The 23,453-nt window shown below is 39.6% G+C and overlaps 1 protein-coding gene across 1 annotated transcript; it reads right to left on the bottom strand.

The window, feature by feature from the left end:
* Positions 1-1,410: 1,410 nt before the first annotated feature.
* RRP1B (ribosomal RNA processing 1B) lies at positions 1,411-22,458 on the bottom strand. The gene is given in 18 exon segments (XM_003202970.4): positions 1,411-4,693; positions 5,735-5,801; positions 6,457-6,561; positions 6,563-6,604; positions 9,762-10,435; positions 10,438-10,500; positions 11,266-11,391; positions 11,782-11,801; positions 12,225-12,322; positions 13,019-13,113; positions 13,669-13,832; positions 14,367-14,431; positions 15,825-15,954; positions 17,268-17,329; positions 18,394-18,479; positions 19,201-19,258; positions 20,273-20,355; positions 22,326-22,458. Coding segments are annotated over 18 exon segments (2,262 nt in total). The 3' UTR covers positions 1,411-4,502.
* Positions 22,459-23,453: the final 995 nt, after the last annotated feature.

Here is a 23,453-nt window from a genome sequence, read left to right as displayed (position 1 = left end):
AAGCAGCTTAGATCCTATACCACAGGAAGGTTGCATAACTTTAGTGGAAATGCTAAGTCATGGCCTGAACCAGTGATTGAGGACCTAGTGGGAAGGCAGGACCAACCCAAGGGAGCTCAGGTGCATGCAATGCACGAGAGTGACTGGAAGGGGTGCAGCCAGGATCCACCCCTTCCCAGACCTAAGTTACTTACAGAGAGACCAGTGAGGTGCTAGAACAGGCTGCCAGAGAGGTTGTGAATGCCCCATTCCTACAGGTATTTAAGGCCAGATTGGATGGGGCCCTGGGCAGCCTGGTCTAGTATTAAATGGGGAGGTTGGTGGCCCTGCATGTGGCAGGGGGGTTGGAGGTTCATGATCCTTGAGGTCCCTTCCAACCCAAACCATTCTGGATTCTGTGACCTCATTTAAGGGTTAGCAGTGGAGGTGAGAGCATCTCTTGTTAGAGATCCCTGCCTACCTAAGGCCTTTCAAAGGTAAGCAGCTCTTTTCCTGCATTTCTGCCTGCTGCATTTGAGCTTGCTCTCTTTCTCTGCCAAAGACTTTGCCACCCTGCTGTTATCTCATTATAGCATTACAATAATGTACTACGTTAAGTTCTATCTTGGCCCCATGACTAAACTTATAGACAAGATTTCCACCTGATGCCATATAAAATAAAAGCACATGCAATGGTTAATTTGAAGTTAAGGTTCACTGCTGTCACAATGACCTTTGCTACTGTCAAAACATTCTGCCATCTAATAACTTATGTATTCATTAAAAATGTGTAAACCTCTTTAAACATGTAACAATAACATTACTTCCACAGGACTTTAATCTGAGGGAAATTTGGTTTCATTTGTATTTTAGTTTTACTGGTGCATTTCTGAAAATTCCATGCTTCTTAAAAAAGATTTTGTATTTTTCTTATTGCTGCTGCCCAAGCACAGGACAAATCAATTCCCAAGATGAAAATGTAATATACTTTGGAATTCTTCGTGTATGTAATGCCTTTCTTCATTCTACTGGTAACAAATATGTGAAGAGCTTTTAGAGTGCCCATGTGCTATATGCTTTCCAGCACCTGGACAATTGTACTGCTGAAGTACACATTGCCCCATATTATTGCTTCAATTACCAGTTTTAATTGTTGAGGAATTACTGTGTTTGATGTACTTTGTTTCTGCTAAGCAATTTCACAGCTGCTATCTACTTTATGGCACAATTCCAAAGGTCAGTAGTTTGAGGAGTATGAACAGGTGTACTTTATAACAGCTTCATTCACTTCTGATGTGTCAAAGTCTTCACCAGAACTGGTTACTCATACAAGAGACAAAGCATTGCACATGCAAGAATGACTTCTTTGTACTTTCAAGCAGGTCCCAAGACGCTACCCTCCCATTTCCACATCTAAATTTACCCAAAATATAATGGCCACAAAAAATAAGATGGTTTATTGAAGTAGACTAAATGATCTAATGCTTAGACACCATATTTCCATTAATAATATTGTTGCAGGGGTACATAAATGACAATGGAATTTTTTCCTGCCTGTGTTCTGTCTAAGCACAGGAAATACAAGAAAGGGTGCTAGAAGCTTTCCAAGTCACAGAGCTTTGATAGAATATAAAAGATCTTACGTGCCCAATAATTTAAATATAGCTTCAACTTTTTATGTGACTGGATATTGTGCTTTTGAGTCCTCTTGAAGCTACAAAGGATTATAAACCATTAGAGCTTGAGAAATACAAAGTTGATCAGAGTTGTACTAGAAATGGAAAGATAGCTATTAAAAAAAATACTGTCTTTCAAAAGATATGCCACGAGCTTAAATTTTAATTCAGAGTATGGTTGGCAGCTTCAGAGATGGAAAAACACTATGAAAAAAGCTATGAAGAGACATCACACAGGCTAGCTCAGTTTTTCTTTTCCTGTTTTCCCCTTCAGTTAAATCTCCCCTTTAGAGAACCATTATGTCTGTGTAGTGAATATCTCAGATGTTATATTTATTTCTCCTTTATTTACGTCTGTATTCAGTGGTTACTGGAATTCTCATTATCCCATATTTGGGGTAACTTACATTAATTAACCTGACAATGCTAACTGAACTGCATTGAGGTGATTTTCTTTGTTTGTTTGTAAGGTGGTCCTCGATGAAATTCCAGACACCACTGAAGACAATACACACTCCATATGCATATTTATAAAACATTCCACCCCTGCCATAGCACAGACATTACAATTACATGCATGAATTGCAACACATAATTACATCATCAAAATTGTAGATAAAAAACCTGACTGCCATTGTCTGCTATGATTAGTGGTGTCAGCAACACAGTACTTGCAATGGGTTCAAAGAATCCAGCATCAATTGAAAAAGATCCAGACAACTAAAATACATTTCCATAATAGGTTATATGTGATAAACAAAATAAAACCAACGTGAAACCCCAGTGTATCTTGATCCTTGATTTTTCTAAGCACACCAGATCCACCTACTGACTGTTAGCATCTATAGCCTTGGAGGAATGTAGCATCTTCAACATATGGCATTGACAACCATGCAAATACAAATGTATTTATGCATATTCCACAAAAAACTTCTCACACAGTACAAGATAAACATACAACATACTTACTGTCTTGCAAGAAAATGCATTATGCTAATATATAGAATGAGATTTTAAAAAATAGATTAATGATAACTGTTTAAACAGCAAAAACTATTAGTTTTTATCAGATGTATTCTCCAGAGCTCTATACTGAGAAAAGGAAAGAAGTAAGAGGGAAGAAAAAAAGAAATTGGGTCCTTTGTTTTAAATGAGAGAAGACAAGAGCAAAATGACTTCCTAACATCCTGATGGCAGTATCACAAAGTTAGTGAAAGAACTGTCATGATTAGAATTAACAACCAAGACCAACCAGCACTCTACAAGGACAGAAATCTTTTGAAGAAATCTAAGTGAGCTGTGAAAGTCTGGTTTCAGTCCGGTTGCATGTAGTCCTGGCAGAGGACAGTCAGCACCAAAGACTGGTAAGAAGTAGTATTTAGCAATGCAAATGTTTTATGCCACAAAATTTAATTCTGCTCAGTGAATTAGCAAAACATTTACTAGTTCTTATAGCACAGGGTATTGAAGTAGTCCTACTTTCTCTAACCTAGGGGATCCTGGAAGGAACCAGTGGGAAGTTTCATGAAGCTCTGTTCTGGCACCAGGTTGTACTTTGGAGCTGAACTCTTATGTAGAGATCTGCTGCAAAGCCTTTGCTTTCTTTGCACAAGCAAAACTTTCAAATAAAGATTTGATGTCTATCAATCATATTAAAAAGTTTTTATTTTCATTTGCTTTCCCTTTCCTCATAGTTCCCCCTTGGAATATCATAACAGTCTCTCACAGAAGTACACAGTGTTCTGTACCAAAGGAAAAAATAAACATCTGCGCATTAGTTAAAAAAAAGTCCAAATATAAGCAATGCAAGGAAACATTGCAGAAAGAAATCTTCTGGTTCTACATCAAAGCAAATACCAAACTGTTTGTACTGTCAAGTTTTACCCTGTCTTGAGAGGCACCAAGGATTTGAGAGGCATATCCTAACCAAGGATGCACAACACTGATCTAGCTTTACTACAACCAGTGGTTCATTCACTGAATGAGATCTGTTCTGGTAAAACGTGGTGATACCAGCTGCTAAAGAAGAAATCTAGGCTCCCTCTGATACTTCCAGGAAAGTCAGCACTGGAACTGGTGTGGTGGGGAGACCAGCTGGAATTATCAAAGATTTCTCCCCAGTGAGAGCATGTGAATTACAGTAGAGAAGAGGTCAGCTTACCATATGGCAAGCACAAGTCAGCTTTGGCACTTGTATTACCAAAAGTAACGTAGTGAGAGTTCTCAGCAGAAAACCCACTGTGAAGATTTAATGTATCAGTGATGAGTTGAGCAGCCACATACCTACAACTCCTGGAAAATCTTTCTTAGTTGGGTAAAGCTACCAAAGTCCAGCTCATATTAAGCAGAAACATGAGGTAATTGTTATTTGCAGAAGAAGAAACAAGATGCCAATGATGGGGTAAGATTTTAAAATACACAAATAACTAACGGAGTTTAAATTTCTGTCGTCTTTTTCCCTTCAAGCCCTGACCCGTTAAAAATAGTTTAACAGCATGAAGTGCAAGGTTTCTTAAACTGGCTCAAAAAAAATCCCAGAACAATGCAACCCTCCCCATTCCCGAATTAAATGTAAAAAGTTTATTGTGAATTATGTGGACGGTGACCATATTTTTATAGACTATACCTGAGTAGAGAGTGGATTTTATTTCTTATCAGTTAATACGCAAAACAAATATTTCAAGATACAGCTGAAGTGCTGTTAAAATAGCGATGTCTCAGGTCACAATCAGAATCTTGTATATACAATTCATATTAACTTAAAAAAATAAAGAAGTTCAAAATACCTCCAGAGAATGTTATATTTTAGCAAAATGTCCTGTACAAAAGTAGGCCACTGCTCTTGGTTTAAAAGAAACCCCTAGCAGTTATTTTCTTCTTAGCTTGTGCAGTAAGTGGTTTCTTCAGTTCAGGCTCTCTGCCTGGGGTACCTGCAGGAGACTTCAGCACTCCATGACGGGGTTTCTGTGCAGGATTGAAAGCTACACGAGAGGGTCCTTCTGGGCTCACCAAGATACTTTTGTCAGTCTTTTTAAATTCTGTTGAAAAACAAGCAAGTGAATTAAAAAAAAATGCAATTATTGGACTCATCAATTAACTGTGGAATTGTCCAACCCTGGAATTTTGCCTTAGATCCTTAAGTCCATCAGAGATAGTGGTGAAATGCATTTCTTAGCTGCGTCCCTTGGACAATGAGGTTTGTTGCAATCCACAGAAAGGTTGTGGACAATTCATTCCCTGCAGTTCCACAGGCCACCAGAGAATTAGCCTATCCCTCAGAAACAAGTGTTTATGTATCCTATAATCCAGTGTGTCTGTTATTACAGTTAATCAGCATATATCTCCAGAGACTCCTGGTTATCACTTCTGCTAGTAGATACACATTTTTGTTCTCTTTGTGCAGCTGTTACATTAACATAAATGCATACATCAAATCACACTATTCTCCATTTGAACTTGGCCTACAGTATACCTCAAAGTAACAAAAGTAGTTAAGTGATACATGCAGTTAAGTAAACGCCTTGCTCCATAGCACAGAAGTTTTAACAGGAAAAAAAACACTGTCTGCTTACAGGTGGGACACAGAAAGGGACTGGTATTTATCTACTCATTACTATAATGCATCAGAGGCAGCCAAAATAAAAGTGAAATTTTGTTGTAATACAGCCTGAGCTCCTTAGAACATCAACACCTTTGTCCTGAGAAACAGAACCAGCAACGAAGAATATGAAGTGTGTGTGCTTGAAAGGCACCCCCTGCATAACAGGAGGCTAGGGAAGGAGAGATTGTCACTACCACACTCTTCTCAATCTATGAGGCTCCATCTGCAAGTCAACAATACAGCACCATGGAATCAAGCAAGCCTGCATTCATCACCAGGCTGAATGTCCTCAACTTCACCTTCTCCTCTGGTTAGGATGGCTTATAAACTAGTCAATGAACTGTTAATAAATACTGAGACAGAAAGAGATCAGACTAATCCTGCTTGTGAGAGATAACAAGAATTTTGGAGTGCAAATGTGTACAGTTTCCCCTTTCTTTGGTGACATGTGAGTGTCACACAGATATATCAGACTCACCAGTAGTCATGTTTTTATTCAAACCAAAGGTGACTTTTTTGGAGCCAGATGATTGCAGCTTATTCAACTGTAAAGCAAAATGAAGGCAGAAAATAAAATAAGACTTCTGAGGTAATAATATGAGTTCTTTTACCTACATCCCATCAAATCTGATGCAAAGCAGCCTACTTCCCTCACTTTGTTTAGAAGTCCTCCAATGATCTAGAATTAACATAATGATCTCTGCTAAGACAGCACAGGTTTTCTAGCCAAAAGCAAACATATTCAATTTGTAGAGTAAATGACATGCTCTAGGATCATTACATAATTTGACAACAAAGTTTTTGTGAATTAGACAGAGGGCAGTCTTTTGAAGCCTGGTAATGCTGGTCCCTGCAAGTGGAAAGAAATGGAGGCTCAGAGTCAGTTAACAGGACTGAAAATCAGTTAAGGTTTTTTTTATTGTGAAACGAGCATCCTTTCAACAGAAAGGCATTTTTGAAATCAGTGGAGAATAAAGAAGAGACTTTGAAAATGCCTACAATTCGTTTTCTGAAATTGTGAAGCTAACTGTAGATCTGTCTGCAAGGAAACGTGACATCATCTCCAGATTTACCTGCCTGCATTAGGAGATTAACACAGACTGGAAAAGACAGCATGAGTGAGGGTATGTGCTTGGTTTGGGTGTGTTTCAGGAAGGGACTTGTGGCAAGATTTAGCTGCCATTGGTGAAATCACATTACCGGAATGGAGGCTCTGGTGGAAGAGATGGTACTTCTGGCCTTCCTGAAGAGAAATGCCTTTGGTACAGTTGATTTTTCAAATTTTACAAAATCACTCCCTTGTTTTTGCTTTCTTTTTCTTTAATGGCGATAAAGCAGTGCTGCTTTCCTATAAAGACAGAAGGGAAAAAATCCTCAGTACAGAAGAATTGTAGTTAATCAATACCTAGTGCAACGATCAGAGCACAGGGCTTACCACACATGGTTTTGTCAATTATGCCAAAGCTCAGAGAGAGCTGTCTGGTACTCACATAAACCAGTCATCCTGATAATTGATCTTAGACTTATCTTGACTGAAAACACAACCCAAGGTTGTGTGCTGGAACACAAAGCTCACTGCATAGCAAAGAAAAAGGACCCTGAGAAACTTTTGCCTGGCTCATCAGAATGCAAACAAAGCTTTCAGCTTCCTGTGCCTGATGCTGCCTTATAACCAGTTCAACTCTTCCACAGTACTTCTGATAGGATCAGATACATAACTAATGAACAAACTCAGCTTTAGGCTGACATGGAAATGAAACAAAAAGTCAAATACGGTGTCTGTGTACACTCAAGAAATCCAGCAAGTGTATATTGCTACTAGTCTCTTGCCTTCCCCTCAGTTTCATTGTGTTACCATTTGGTAAACCTGTCCTTGCCAGAAGGGTTGGAATAAAATGGGTCGAAGTGAATGGGATGAAGTTCAACACGACTCAGATCCTGCATTTTGGTCACAACCACCCCATGCAGTGCTACAGGCTTGGGGCAGAATGGCTGGAAGGCTGCTCTCAGGAAAAGAATCTGGGGATGCTGGTTGATTATTGGCATAACATGAGCAAGTTGTGCATCCAGGTGGCAAAGAAAGCCAAAGGCACCCTAAATTGTATCAGAAATAGTACAGCCAGCAGGAGCAGGGAAGTGATTGTCCCTCAGTACTCAGCTCTGGTGAGGCCACATCTTGAATACTGTGTTTGGTTTTTGGGCTCCTCACTACAAGAAAGACTTGGAGGCCCTGCAGTGTGTCCAGAGATGGGCAACAAAGCTGTGAGGAGTCTGGAGCACAAGTCTTACAGGGAGCGGCTGAGGGAACTGGGATTGCTCAGTCTGGAGAAAAGGAGGCTCAGGGAAAAACTTTTAGCTATCTACAGCCTGAATCTGATGGAGGTTGGGGCAAGGTGGGGATGAGCCTCTTCTTCCAAGTAACAGTGATAACATAAGAGGGAATGGCCTCAAATTGCACCAGGGGAGATTCATGTTGGTTATGAGGAAAAATTCCTTCTCTGAAAGAGTTGTGAAGCACTGGCAAAGGCAGCCCAGGGCAGTGGTGGAGTCACCATCCCTAGATGTCTTTAAGGTAGCTGTAGTACTTAGGGACATGGTTTAGAAGGCAATATTAGTGGTTGGTAAATGGTTGGATTAGATGATCTCAGTGCTCTTTTCCAGCCTTAACGATTACACGATCTTTAAGGTCCCTTCCAACCCAAGCCATTCTATGATTCTATGAAAGCTATCCCTTTCAACCCAAGGCAATTCTCAGGATCTGTAATTTTGGTGCTAATGAAATGCACAGCTTCAGAGCGTCTCAACATGTTGTCTGTGGGCATCAAATGCCTGTGAACTACTGTGAGGCTCATCTGCACTTTACAGTGATCTACAGATGTGAAATTCCTAGAACAATTTGCAGCCACGCTGTGGAAAATGTTCATGGGGATACAGCTTCTGTCAATTTGCTTTAAGACAAAGTAGAACTCTTCTAGCTTCCTGAATTCTGAAGACAACCATGAAATAACACTGAATGTGCTCGTTTTTCTTCCTTCTTTCCTTTTTGATATTTGAAGATCATTTCTTAGGTGGGTGTATTATCTTGTGAAATTAAGATCCAAAACATGCCCCTTGTAATTCCTGGGCAACAGACAAACGTTACCTAATTAAAATTAGGAAATAAAATAACATTTCTCTAATGATGAAATTTAAAAGAAAAAAAAAAAGGCAAAGCCTAATTTCCTCCAAAATTATGCATCTTAGCTAATGCTCTGCAGTGAGAAAAACAGTTTACTTACTGGATTAAGAATTGCTTTGGTTCTTTCCTTCTCAGTGCTTTATCATAAAGAAATAGGAAATGTTGAAACTATGTTAACATCATTTTCAGTAATGTTTCAAAATGCATTTTTCCTCACTTGGAGTCTGAATGATTATATCACATATGAATTGGCACTACTTAACTGATCATACACTTTTTTTTTAATTAGACATGGAAGTCAAACAGAAATGAGCTAACGGATTAGTAACATGCACTTGTTAATCAGAGGAACTCAGTTGTTTTGTATACCACATTTAATTTATGTTTTATGAATTTTCTATCCTGTGAAGTGGGAATGACAGAACACTTCCGATAATACAATTGAACCCATAAGTGCTTAAGGGTGAATGTACAGACAGAAAATGAATGGCTAAAGGGATTTCAGAGGCAAGAGACAGAATAATATTCTCTCTCAACAACGCCACCAAAAACATACAGTGCAAAATACTTTTGGACTCTCAAATTGCTGAAATCTACCTTCATCGCCAAAAGAGAATGGGAATGGAAGGTGCAGGGGGAAAAAAATGAACTTGTTCCCAAACTGCAAAACTACACGTAGTAAGAACAGTACAGTCATCAGACCTTCCTAGCAAAAATACAGCCTGACTTTTGTGAGAAACTAGATCATTCTCAAAAGTGATTGTGCAACCACTGATGACACTGAAATTCCCAGTGCCATACTATCTGTTCACTCCTTTCTGCACTCTTTTCACTAACAAGGTGCAGAAGTGAGTTAGCAAAAGTAGCCATGATTAGGGTTATTGAAAGAAATATCACAAGGAGCTTATACTAATCCAAGTATATGGTATTGCTGCTGAACTAAAAACAATCCATCTTGGCATCCCCATCTTTTTGCCAAGACACGGCAAGATTGCAAACATGCTTGTTCAGAGACCCAGTGCAAATCAATAATTAATTCAAAGGGGGAAAAAAAAAAAAAAAAAAAATCAAACAAACAACCCTAGCCAACTACAAAGACAACTCTATGCCCTAACCAACCAAGTTTCAGTTGAATTCTTTCACAGGAATAGCTGGCACAGGCTCTAATGTTATAATGTAAAAAGGTGCAAGAATGTAGCAAGGGTGAGAGGATTCTTGGGAAATTGGTCCTTTTGGTAACTGTACAGGCCAGATGTGAAAAATAGCCTGGAAGTTTGGGAAGAGGGCAAAAGGGAGGGGAAAAAAAATGAAAAATAGATCTACAGACCTCCTTTCTACTTTTCTTGCATGCAGTCTCCAGAATTCCATTGCCTTCAACAGAATTTAATACGTCTTTAATTTTTCGCTTCTTTTTCAAGGTTGCTGCTTTCTGGTTGGAGACCTTAATCCCTTCTGGAGCAACCAGCTTTGTCTTTTTCTTCAATTTGACCTTTCTGGAGGGTTCAGATTCAGAGTCCACGTCTCCTGACAGTGGGTCTTCCTTGTTGGATTTCAAGTCTGTCTGCTGCAAAAAGTTCTCCCCATTAACCAAAGTAGACCCTGCTTTTTGTTTCTTTTTCCCAGCCTTGGGAATTAATGGTGTGACAGACGGCTTGACATCCTCTGCCTTGTTGGCATTAGCTGGACCATTTTGACACTCCAGCTTTCCAAGAACATTTTGCCCTTTTGGATTCATTTTCTCTGACTGAATCTTTTTACTCTGCTCTGTGTCAGTTTGACTGCTCTGTGCAGAGATGCTGTGCTTATCTCTGGTGTCACTTACTGCTTTTCTGACCTCATTTATCTCATTAACTAGCAATTTCTTCTTCTTCATCTTATTATTTTCTGACATCTTTCCCAGGTTAGATTTAAGAGATCCAGATGTTACAGCTACTCCCTCCTCAGAATTTCCATCGGTTGTTCCAGAATCAGCAGGTGGGCTCTCCCTTATCTTCCTTTTTTCCTCCTCTTCTGTGGAACTGATGTCTCCTTTGCACTTGATGTCTCTTGTTCATCCTTCCCCGAGCCTACCCCAAAAGAATGCCATACAACACAAATGTGAAACAAAAAGGTACATACAGCAAATGAGTTCTGGTTAGTCCATTTTTATTTTTATTTTTTCTCCTAGAACATATAGACATAATATTTTCTTGTTTTACTGTTATAGCTGCTCAGGACATCGCATTCCCTGAACTCCTAGCCTAATTAATATTTTGCTGATCTTGCCTTGTCACAGCTGACTTCTAAACCATTCCACAGGGGAACAATATTCCGTACAGAAGCAATGTTAGAAAGAGTTATTATCTACCTATTAATCCCAGAAGAAGGGCAACTCAGGGGTTCAGTAATTTAGTGACATATTTTTGGTATGATTCAGCTTCAGCCATGTCAGTATTAGACATACTGCTATAGACTTGTTCCTGCTTCTTAGAAGCTTTTTTCACCTGTCCAGAAGCTCCACCAAATTCCTATATTCTGACATCCTCTTCCAGGTATACTGACATGTTTCTGTTTTTCTACAGTAAGTGAACTGCTCAATGGAGTAATGCAAACAACTGCTTTCAGTTCTGCTTTTGATCAAAATTGAGGTGATCTTCACCTCAAAAATGAGAAACAAAATTCCCATCACTATTGAACAGACCTTAATTTCACTTTTAATCTTCACTGCAATACAAATTAGTGTGCTCTAAATGACAGTTTATGCCTTCTTCAGAATTGCAGTATCTGATACTTTGTGTTATTGGACAAGTGATCATAGATCATCTCTCTTAGAAAGGTTGACCTTGCCTTACCTTTTCCTTTTTCCAAACTGTTTTTCTCTGAAGGTTTAACAACTTTTTTCTTTCGCCTTCCTCTGCTGAATGTATCATCGTCTTCATCTGTAGAAACATCTTCAGGGAAATCTTGGGGGAAGATTCCTGTTGAGGGGAAAGGATAAGGTATCTGAAAAGCAGCAGTATTTTCTGTGTTGCTGTTCATATACAGCATAATTCCCAAAGAAAGCAGATCAACTCACTGTTACCCATTCAACTCAAAACAAAATCCTACCACTGATTCCTTTTTGATTAAGTAAAAATAACAATCTTTCATTTAAGGACAAAGGGCAGGGTTGGGGAAATTGTGAAGGGGATTTGGCAATCTTACAAAAAACATGCAATTAGTCTTAGTGAAGTTAAAGGAAAAAGCCCACAAGCCTACAGTATTCTTCAAAAGCAGCTTAAAAAACAACAACAAAGATTTGCAAGCCCCACATTGCATGGGGATCATTATATATTCTTTAACTGAAAGAAACTCTGCTCAATCCTTACCTTCTGCTAAATCCTGGAACCTGGTGGTAAGAAGGAAGGGAGAGAAGGAAGAACAAGTCAGCATTACTGATTTAGTACCAATTGCAACACAAGTAGCATAGCGTCACTGTACTCATTATAATCCTGTGATTTTACAAAGGAAGTTACAAAATGCTTACTCCAGAAGAGATCTGTCAAAATGGAAAGTCTTGAGAAAAGAAGAATTCAATGCTCCTGTAACAATAATTTGTGTCACATATAATGAAATGTGACATTCTGCAAGACACAGCCACCCCGTGCAGACAAACCACAGTTGCCAATGAGGAACAGCAGCACAGGCTTCATCAGGCACCTGCCAGGTAAGCCTTCCTTTGTGACACTGTCACCAGAACAAGAGGGCGAGGGGAAACTGAAGTAATTTAAGACAAGATAGTACATGCAAGGTGTATTTCAACAGAACTCACTTTTTGACCAGCTTGTACAGACGCTTTCTGTTAAGGGCAGGTGTATTTTTCTTGCTTGCCAGTTCAAAGAGTTTGTCAGCAACAGCCTTATAATCAAACTGTTGGAAGAAAGCACAATATGGCTTTTCTTAGTAAACTTATCACGCAAGATAACCCAATGAGACTAACATTAACATCGATTCAAGAATAAAGACTGACTTCCTTTAAACCCAAGGTAATTTTCTTTTGAAATGTACACCTTCTTCACACATTTCTACTCATTTTTAAAGGTGTTTGTAGTCAGTATCATTTCCTGAAGCATTTCTAACCTTAATTCTTATTGATGAAAAAAGCTTCAGAACTCCCCAAAATACTTAGTTAAGGACCAGATTTAAAGTATACCATTTCTTGTTTAAAAGCTACAGATGGGTGAAGAATATCTGCCTGAATGTGCAAGATTGGTGCATCCTTCAAAAACACTACACTGCACTGGAAGTAAGCCTAGAAAACACAAATTGCAACGTGTTACTCTCTTACTTTTGCTCTTAGTGTCAATAAAACTTATGGTGACTTCTTGACCATCCACAATGATTTGGCTTTTACCACACATTTCTGAACTTCTGAAATAGGAAAGGAAGAGCAAAAGGAAGAAGGTATAGTAGAGGAGAAAGAAAGAATCAGGGAATAGGATTAAAGTTTTATAACATGTTTATCTGATTCATACTCTATTTCTGTACATGTTGAAATAAAAAAAAGCAACAACAAAAAAGAAAACACAGAGGGGGTATTGCTAACAAAGAAAGCAAGCCACAAACCTGAAGAACAGGCCCGATACTATCATCAGCATTTTCATATGCATCCTCTGTTTTTTCAGCGCTCTGTGCTGATTTTCCTGACAAACGTCTATTTGCTGTTAACAAAAAGTAAAACCAAGACACTGAATATTAATGTTTAGTTTGTAAAAACAGACACCAAGCACTACTCTCATATAGCAGAAGATTAGCTGCAATTTTCTTCACACCACCTTGTGAGCCTGTCCTGCTTTAGGTCACCATTATGCAATACACAATAATGCCATTATCTCAGAACATAAACATAGCTGCAACAAAAACCTGCTTGCTCTGTTTTTGTTTTTTTCCCATTTATTTTTAGTTCCCTCAGAATGCCAAAACCACACACTGTCTTTTAAAAAGTTCTGAATACTCAAGAGCCAAAGGCCAGACTGGATTATGTAGCACTGCTGTAGAAAGTTGGTATAGTTTGTTTTTACAGAAACCATCCATTATTGTGACACGTTCTTGTGGAATCACTTTATTTAAGCACATCAGAAGGAAAATGAGGAAAAAGACAATCACTTTCACATCACTCTGGACATGTGTTTGAGTGGTTCAGTGCAGAAATGTATTTTTAAGAAATAGTTTTAAAATCTTATTATTACTAAGGATACTCATAACTTTGCCCTCACCTTTGGTTTTAAGCATCTCTTTCTTTCCCTGTTCATCATCTTCAGACACATCGTCCTCATCACTGCTGCTTTCCAGTTCTTTCATTAGGTCTTCAATGGCATATGGGGACTGATCCACAATGATCTCAAAGATACCACTGGCTACAGCATGCATCACAGAAGGACTGTGTTAAAAGAGAGTAGGAATGAGAGTTGAGAAGCAGAAGCATGCTCTTTTCTGTGGAAATTTGGGGGACACAAGGAAAAAGAATAACAAGGAACAAAGAGAAAGAGCACCTAGCTCTACAGATGGGAAAAGTCACCCTATTAATTTCTAAAAAGCAGTCCTTAAGATCCAAATAATCATGGCTAGTAGGTGTGTTGCTAACGTTCCCCTCTTAAATTTCACAATGTTTACATGCTGCTTTACATTACATTGCTGAAACAGTCCAACCTACTCTAACTAACAGTACAACCTGTTCTACGCATGCTAGAAACAAAACCAACCAACACAGGTTGACATGTTTTTTTTTATCAATCTATAAGGATTACTTACACATTTTATAAACATAAATTATCCTCAAGGGATTACGCACACAGTAAAACACCCTTCTTTCTCTACGTTCTGAAGTTACGCCACGGCTTCTCTTGTTTATTTGGACATGGTGAGGTAGAATGTCTTAATTCTTAACAAGTATTTATCCTTTCATTAAACTTACTCTTTTGATTTGGCAACGAAATTGCAGAAAGGTTCAATGAACTTGAGACTCTGGTCTGCTGTGAGCTGTATGATTAGAAAGATAAAAGCAGTTAGCACAGGAAACATATGTGCATTCAAATTCATTACACATTTGGTGTGTGTTTGTGTGTGATCATCTTTATCATCTTTAAGAAGTTGTGCCAGTGTCTTTCAGCATACTCTCTAATTCCAACTGACAGGAATATCCAGTGGCTTTTTGTTACCACTGCTACCACTAACTTTCAAATATTCTCTGGAAGCATTCTAAAATTGCCAACAGCTTTGCAAAATTTAACTGAGGAGAAAAATACAATGAGTGAGGCTTCGTATTTCAGAAATAGAAAAATGAGATGGAGAAACCTTAGGTAGTTTGGTGCACATTCACAAAGACAGACTGTGACATGAATAAGATCTGGCTTTTCTTTAACCTGCCAGCCCACACCACGACAGTCAGCTACAGTACTATTACAGTACTCCTGAAATACCACTTTCCTAAACTCAGTTTATCACCTGTAACTTCAAGCAGTCTTCAAGACTAAATCCCCATGATCGCTATTTGTGGGGCTGTCATTATGGAGCTTACAGATATTATATAGGCTCCAACAGCAGATTGGTCTCTCACCCTCCACCATCTGGAACAATAAAAGTGGCAGGCAAGATCATATACAACGATTTGCAAAGAATACAAATGGAAAGCTGCTGTTTCCTCCATTGCTACGCTAAGTATCAGATTGAAGAAATAAGGAAGAAAACGTGCACAAACCTAGAACTAAGCATGGGGCAGCAGGCAGCTCACCCTAGTGGAGTAACAAGAAAACTACAGTTTGGAAGAAGTTCAGCAGCAACAGGCTTTTGGTTGCTGCAAAACTGTGGCACTGAAACAGAAAGAGACAGCGATCCACAGCAAAGACAGACCTATGTCATCATCAAAACGAGCAACTAAATGTGAAGGGTAACTTGCTCACTGCACAGGTCCAAAGCTTCACAATAAAAAATGACAAAAATAAAGGAACTTTGACAGCTTACTTTCTTCCCCTGTGTAGGTGCATTATAGAATCAGCCAAGAGCAGGCTGCAGGCTCATTTTTGCAAAAGCAAGGATTGGCAACTGTGTTCTTGAGGGGAAAAACAATTTAAGTCCTTTCGGAGAAACAAACAATTCAGAATGGCATAATTCTTCCACTGCTATTTCCAACCTAAATTGGAAGCTCTGTATGTACCACTACTCAAGGACCTAAATTACTATATTCTCACTTTCTACACTAAGACACAAAGAAAGTGAAGGCGTAAATTGTAGTAAGTCACCTTCTTCATGCTTATTCAATGCTGCTGTGTTATATTTAAAACTCTTAAACATATATAATGTAAAAAAATCGTATTTCTTTTAAGGTTCTCCATGCTATATTGACATTTATCAGGAATACAATGCATTTTCTAACCTCCTTTGCACCAACTTTAGCCAATTCTTGCAGATAGATATCAATGAAATGGAACTTTATCCCTTTGGGAGTATTGCTGTCTGGGTCCATGACTTCCTTCATTAGTAGCTGCAATAGCATTTCACTTAGGCTACAAGAAAACAGAAAAAAGAGGAAAAAAAAGAGGAAAAAAAGAAGGAAAAAAAGAAGCAAGATATTAATATTCAATTGTTCAGGTTCTGTTTGCTTTGAAAAGAGACCCAAGTCATTCACAGTTTTACCAGTTCTTAAGGTGGCTGTTCAACACAAGAAACAAATTCTACGGTGGATTTTCACATCTTAAAGAACAATTAAAAAAATCCACATACAATTAGAACTGCTTGCAGCCTAGATTATTTTGTCACATCATACAATCCACTCAGCACAGTTTGCTACAGTGGAATTCACAGTTTTAAAATTCACTTGAATATGGACTGAACTTTATTATGCTACATGACTGATGGACAGGATGTTTCGAGCAGGGCATTCCTGAAGACCCAAATGTCATCCTTGATGAGTGACATCTCCCACTCCTCATTTTATGAGATAACTTTCATTTTGGTGTACATCCAACAATAAAATTTAACACTGATCCTTCTCAAACTCATTTCCGTTGTTCAGACTTTGTCTTCGTTAAAGCATACTATTCACTAACCCTCATAGCAAAACAGTGACCCGTGAGCATTGACCAAATGCAAAACTAGGATAAAATAGAGAGGCTGACAGGTACATTCCTATTTTCTTTACATTCTCATTTCCTGTTCCCATGAAATTATGCCCATATGCATCCACACTCCAGAAGGTAAAAGACAGATAAACATAATACTAGGCTATCACTTTACATCAAGACTTCAAAGACTGCCATCAGCTTAAATGCAGAACAAGCTTACAAGTGGCAGAAAACAGAGCAGGATAACTGCAATCACTTGCATTTTATGGCGTATGGGAGAAACAGAAACAAAATCACGAATGTAAATTGGCTTCCTGTTGCATACAACAAGGGCAGGTTCCAGATCTGTCTTATAAAAAGGCAAGTCACCATGATTAAGTAGAATAAATAAAAATTAAAAAAAGAAAAAGCTACAACCAATAAGAAACACATTATAATAAAAAAGTTCATTTTCTGTGTTTTTCGTGATGTTGACTCACAGTCTAATCCCTCCACAGAAGAAAATTCACTGCTAGTTCTCCTGGCTAGATAAGGAAGATCTGGTAAACCACATTATATATTTGAAAGTCTCATGTATCAAGACTCCTTTCTAAGCTACGTATTGTAACTGATATAGAAAGCAAATAAGTCTTAGAGCTGAGGCTTCATGGCAGCGCTACCTGTGAAGAAAAAGGATCTATTAAATGAAAATATATTTTGCAAAAATAAATTGGTTAACTTCCCTACAATGCAATTACATTCAGAAATCTGCTTACCTTTCATCCCAGTCATTTCTTTTCAGCACTTCAAAAGATTGCCTCAAAATCATACGGATTAGCTGCAAAGTACAAAATCTGTTACAGGTGTTCATGAAAATGGATAAGAGTTAGTGTGACTGTAACAGGAATAGAATTCTTAGTGAAGCTCTTCATAGCACAAGATGGAAAGCTTCCTCCCCCGAACATTTTGACAGACTTGTCTATCATGTCAAGCAATGTGCACTGAGGTTCAAATGGCAATAAAGTATTTTCATATTTCAAGCCCAACAAAATCAATGACCGCCTCTACTGTACAGCTTTCTTCAGCTCCATCACCCTGATTTCCTCATTAAGTGCTGAAAGACCTAAAAACCCCGACAACTTGAACAAGCTGGAGACAACAGTGAAAACAGATTATAACAATAATCATTTAATTGACAAGAACCTTTTTCTAAGAGACAGCCATGTGTAAAACAAATGCATTAACCTGATTCAAACACTGAAGCATCTTCTTTCTCCTAACATTGAGAAACAAACAGCAGCAACAAACGTGCCAGCAATTACTTCATTTGGAACAAAAAGATTAATTTTGTTCTTTGCAAAGACAGATCTTCTAAGAGTGTTCTTTCAATGATCTTGCTATCTGTTTTAATATAGTGTTTCCTCCAGAAAGAATTCTGATAGCTGAATGTGCTATGGTGGATACCTTAGGAGTGGAAAGTTGGCATTCTAGTGACAACAGGTTTGTTAAATGGAATCATAAAAAAGTCTTTCAACAGCCCGCTCTAAATCACTGATCTTGATGCAGTGTCTGCTGAGACAGTATTAATATGCAGTGAGAGCACTTATGCATGAAATCAGCTTTCTTCCTAAGAAGTTCTCTCAGTGTAATCTACGAGAAACATCACTGTGATATAAAGGATGGTAAACAAAAAAAAAAAATAACTCTCAGCACGACATAAACTGTAATGACTTTTAAATTTGTGACAGCGTGCAAAAGCCTTTAAAAGAAGTATGTTTTGCAATGAATAATGAAAATAGTCACTTGTCTTCTCTTAAAACATACACAAATGTATGTGCTGGATGCTGCCTTCCAGCACGCCACCATATTCTACACATAATAAAAAAAAAAAGTCAATATTACCATATAGTACTTATCGAGACGTAGATTGTCTATTCCATTCCACTCACGGCTCATAGTTTGCCAAAATGTTCGAATGAACAAGTGTTCTGCAAAAGAATAAAAAAAAAAGATTTGTAACTGCTTGTCTGGCACGCAGGTTTCTTCTGTTAAACTGAAAATCTCAAGAAATCACTTCAAGATGAGGGAGAACTGCATTTCCCTAAGGATTTGCCCAGTGACTGAGGTAGATCCGTGGGTAGATATGCTTGAGTCAGGTATGCATCCACTAAACAAAGCAAGAATTGGCACACAGCTACTTTTAAAGACAAGCACAATTACAGTGACAGTTGAAATAACAAAGTTACTGAGGCTGAGCTTTGTACCTATGCATTTTCAAGCATATATGCACAAGGTCGAGCATTCATTTCTACACATGCTAGTTTAGGCACTGACCAAGCACTCCATTTCAAGTGGATTTTGTATATTTTGTGCTTAACGGCTCATGAAACAAGGTTGGGTTTGAGCAGGAAATACACAGAACAGCAAGGCAAGGGGTTAAGTTTTCTCTGGCATCCACCTGGCAAAAATCTCACCTTTCTCACACTGGAGGGACAATCCTTCCCCTGCAACAACCCAAAATAAACTGCATCTGATCCAGGGTCTAGATACTTTCCTAAATGCAATCACATATACCAGCTGGATAGCCAGCAAAGGAAAAAACAAAGTTATGATCCAGATCTGTCTCTACCCTAGGACTGTGAAAGTAGGCTCAAAATCATCAAACATTAAAGCACCTTGAGAGGAGTTAGATAATTAAATAGTACTTACGAGCCTCTGTATTCTGAATCACATGGATAAGTTGTGAAATGTTATTTGCAAGTTCCTCCTAAATGTAAACAAATACAGTTAGTATAGTGTATTTCAGAGCTTGGTCTCCTCACTACACTTTCAACAAGAAAACAGCCAGAAATAATGAAGAAACATTCCTCAAAAAACATTCTCTTAACAACTGCTTTTGTACCATAGTTTGTACTGGGATTAGGTTAGTTACAAGGGAGAATTCAAGGCTACGAAATCCTGTTTTACCAATTCCCTGCACAAATCACCCTTTTGACAGCAAGACTGAAGTAGGAAAAGAATAATCCAACATATCTGAATTAACACGTGATGTAAAACTTTTGGGGTACTCTTCTCATGTAGCTTAAATGTAGGTACACCTCTGTATTATTTATGAGATAAACAGAGAATAAGCATTATTTAGGAGGTGAACTCATTTATGAGAGAAACTATTTGAAGCCTGATTAAGTGAGGTTACTAAGATTTCTACCCCAAAACTAGCATCTTTTGAAAACAGGTAGACAAATCAAAGGAGGGGGCAAAGAGTTGGTAATAGAGGAAATACCACCAAACTCCTCATACTAAGGAACGTTTGGATTTTGTGTTGAGGGACATGGTTTAGTGAGAACTATTGGTGATAGGTGGATGGTTGGACTGGATGATCTTGTAGGTCTTTTCCAATGTTGGTGTTTCTGTGATTCTAACAAAAAATAGGAAGTATGAAACTTTCAAACTCAGCGAACCAAAGGTTGTACGTATGTTGAAGTTGCAGGTAAGGGCAATTTGCTGTTACTGCTGTAGTTCCATCAAATCAGTGCACTTCGTAGCAATACATATTTCATTCAGAAGGTAAATAGTTACATTTGCTTTTGAAAGGATGACTGCAAACACCACATGGTCCATGTGGTGAGGAACACTGACTTAGTCAACTCTACTGAATGTGCCCTGTTAGGGCAAGACAGAACAGTGAGAAAGACTCACTAAAGTCATTTTCACTATTCTGAAGTAGTATGTCCTCATAGCACATTTTAGAAGACACCCACTCAGACAAACTTAACTATACCTGTAGCAGTGGTTTATCCTGCATCCACATACAATAGAACAGTCCCTTCCATATTTTCAGCAGTTCTTCCTGGCTGAAGCCACCTACGGTACAGAATAAGTGTGAATGAAAATGAAACATCCCACACTTCCAATGTTTTCAAGCAGCTCTCTTTCTTCTTGCTTCCCTCTATTTCCCATTTTTTCTTTCTTTTTGTCATATTCTTATGGGCAAATACTGATTCCTACAATAAGCAGACTATCTGGACAACCACTTGGGACAGTTCAATGATTTCATGCCTTTACGATTTTATTGCGTGCCAAAGTAACAAAGACTTGAAAGAAATCACAGAGGTGAGAGATGAACACTACAGTAAATCTGATAAATCTGTCTGCAGTTAAGCTTTGTTCCCTCTGGCACATTGCTAGCATCTAGTCTGAGATGAGAGCATCATCTCCAATTTTGAAAGAGATGACTAAGTGCAAAACTTAGAATACAGCTGACTTAGTCCCTCCAATTATCAGCCCAGAATAGCATCCTCTTCTCTTACACAGTGCAGTGGAACTACCAGGTCAAAGCCTGAACTAATGGTTGAGCACCAGGTGAAGAGTGGCTAACCTAGGGAACTCAGGTGCAAGCAATGCACCTGAGAGAGAGAGAAGGGCTAGAGCCTGGATCCACCCACTCTCATTAAACTGTGAGCAGCATCCCTCTGGATAGAGATTGCCTTTCTTTCAAGCTGTTGCTGGTTGTCAGAAGAATTGAGTCAGTTTTCCTTCTTTATCACCTGCTATTGCTTTGTAGTGCCTGTATTCTATTCGTTGCCTTTTTTTGCCATACACAAGGAATGGATTTTAAGAGTGGATTGATCAGAAAAACAATAGGACCACTTCTGAAAAATAACGTGCTTATCCAAGTTCATCCACACACACGTAATGACTTCAGAGATCCAGTGGTTCTATGCTTCCTCTGGAATTTAACTTCACTGAAGTGAAGTGAGGCTCTTGCTCTTCAGAAAGGTTCCCTGCCATGGCTAATAACATACCCTAGCATAGATCATACTGAACAGTCCATGGCCTGTGTTCTGCCTTCCTACGGACCATGAGACGAAGTCAACAGGAACTCTGGTACCTCATTCAAAAGTTGGCAAGTTCTTTATTGTTCAACTGAAGGACTCTAGCTGGCTTACCTGATGTGTGAATCTCATCTCCAACAAAGCACTGTACAGATATATGCCTACTTACTCATAAATAACTTGAAAATAAAAAAAAAGCTCTTCCTGAACATAACACTCTTTTTTTCAAGTCCAAATCAGCTACTTTTGTTTTAATATTTTTAGCTAGAACTTTACTTGAGAGTTGAGAGCAAATAAATCAAAGAGCACTGGAAATCAGTTGCTTTGCTTTCCTCCTTTTTACATTTCACGGTGGGTTGATCTTTATATGCAAAAGCTTCACTGACTGCTTCCCTATGGTGGTTTCCTAATATTTTAAGGCATTAATTAACATGCCTTATCTGCTAGTGAGGAAGCTCCTATCCACCTGAGAGTTTCCACAAACTGGGAGGAATCTACACTTTGCAGTGAGACTGAATATAGAGATATAAAAAATATGAATATAAAGATGCTACATCTAGCATAGGAAATGCACCAAACTAAAACAATCTGAACTTGAGAGGGGCAGTGTGTACAGTTGCTTGCTCTTACTAATCCCTAGGCATCTCCTTCGATTTATTTATAGGAACTGTCAGGAAGAAAGCCCTGGGGTGTGTTAAAAAGTGTGGCCAGCAGATCGAGGGAGGTGATTTTCCACCCTCCCACCCCCCTGCTCTGCCCTGGTGATGGTCAGGGGCCCGGAGCACCCCCCCTATGAGAAAAGACTGAGACACTTGGGACCACTTCCTCAGCAGGCAGCAAAGCATAAAACCACACACTTCAACTCCCGCGTATCGCGAAAAAGATGCATAAAGGATAAAACAATTAAAAAAAAAAGGAAGGAAGCAAAGAAGCGAGCCCCGATCCCCACAGAGAGGCCTCAGCGCAGGCCCTCCCCACACGTGCCCCGCCGCCCCGTACCGCCCGGGCGCTGTGTGCGGAGGCTGATGTAGCCCCGCAGCTTCTTCACGGCGCGGTCCCGGATTCGCTTCTCGTTGGCGGCCAGCCGCTGCGCGAACTGGATCTCAGGAGCTTGAGCGGCGGCGGGAGCCATGGCCCGGCAGCACCTCACCGCACCGCGCCGTGCCGTGCCACCGACACTTGGGCGCACGCTGGTGACGTAACCGACAGCGCCGTCGCCTTTTCTCTGACGTCATCCCCCTGAGGGGGCCGGTCGCTATGCGGGAGGACAGTTGCGCGCCGTTTTTACACACACTCTCTCAATAATAATAATAATAAATAGACAGCTGTTGTACCTAAAGGTGTTTTTATTTGCTGTAAATAACAAAACGCCCTCGCCCAGCCCAGCCCCTCCCTCAGGGCAGCGGTGCAGCGTGACGCGCCGGCGCAGCGCCCTCCTTCCCGCCCTCTGCTTTCCGCATCTCTTTCCCGCCCTGCCGCCGGGCGGTGCTCGGTGCCATGCGGCGCTGCGCGGGGCAGGCGGGCGAAGCGCAGGTAGCGCCCGGTTGGAGGGCGGGCTCTGCCTGAGGGCTGCGGGGAAGGGCCATGCTTCCTTCTGCGCGCAGCGATTTGTTGCAACTGGATGTTGTAGTGCGGGGAGGTGTTGGGTGAAAAAAATAAATCCTTGTTTTTCTGTGTGAGGATCTGTGATTTACAGGGAGGTATGCTCTGCGTTTCGAACCTCGGTAGTGGATTTTGCCTGGGTTTGGTCACTGAGAGCAGATAATGTGGTTTTTATGTCTGTGCCGTGCTTTGCTTTGTAGTTTGGAACTTACTGAACTGTATTTCTGGCTTTCCTGTTTGTCTGACTGGAAGTGTTCACCTGGTGTCCTCTATGGAGTCCTATTGCATATGCATATGTGCTTTTGAGACTAAAATGTGTTGTTTTCCTGTGAATTGTGTAGTGTGGTAGGTCTTGATTGTGCTAACTTTCCCATAAGGGCTCCCTAATTGCAACTGCAAGTTAAAAACCTTCTTCCATGTCTTTATTGATGGTGAGCAGAGTTAAATCTAGTTATTGACTGGTTGCTAGCAGAATTCCTCAGAGGTCAGAATTGGAGCCAGCCCTGTTTTATGCCTTCATTGATG

This window comes from Meleagris gallopavo, chromosome 1 (genome assembly GCF_000146605.3).
Source record: "Meleagris gallopavo isolate NT-WF06-2002-E0010 breed Aviagen turkey brand Nicholas breeding stock chromosome 1, Turkey_5.1, whole genome shotgun sequence".
In the NCBI taxonomy this organism is placed as follows: domain Eukaryota; kingdom Metazoa; phylum Chordata; class Aves; order Galliformes; family Phasianidae; genus Meleagris; species Meleagris gallopavo.
This window is presented reverse-complemented; position numbering and strand designations above follow the sequence as displayed.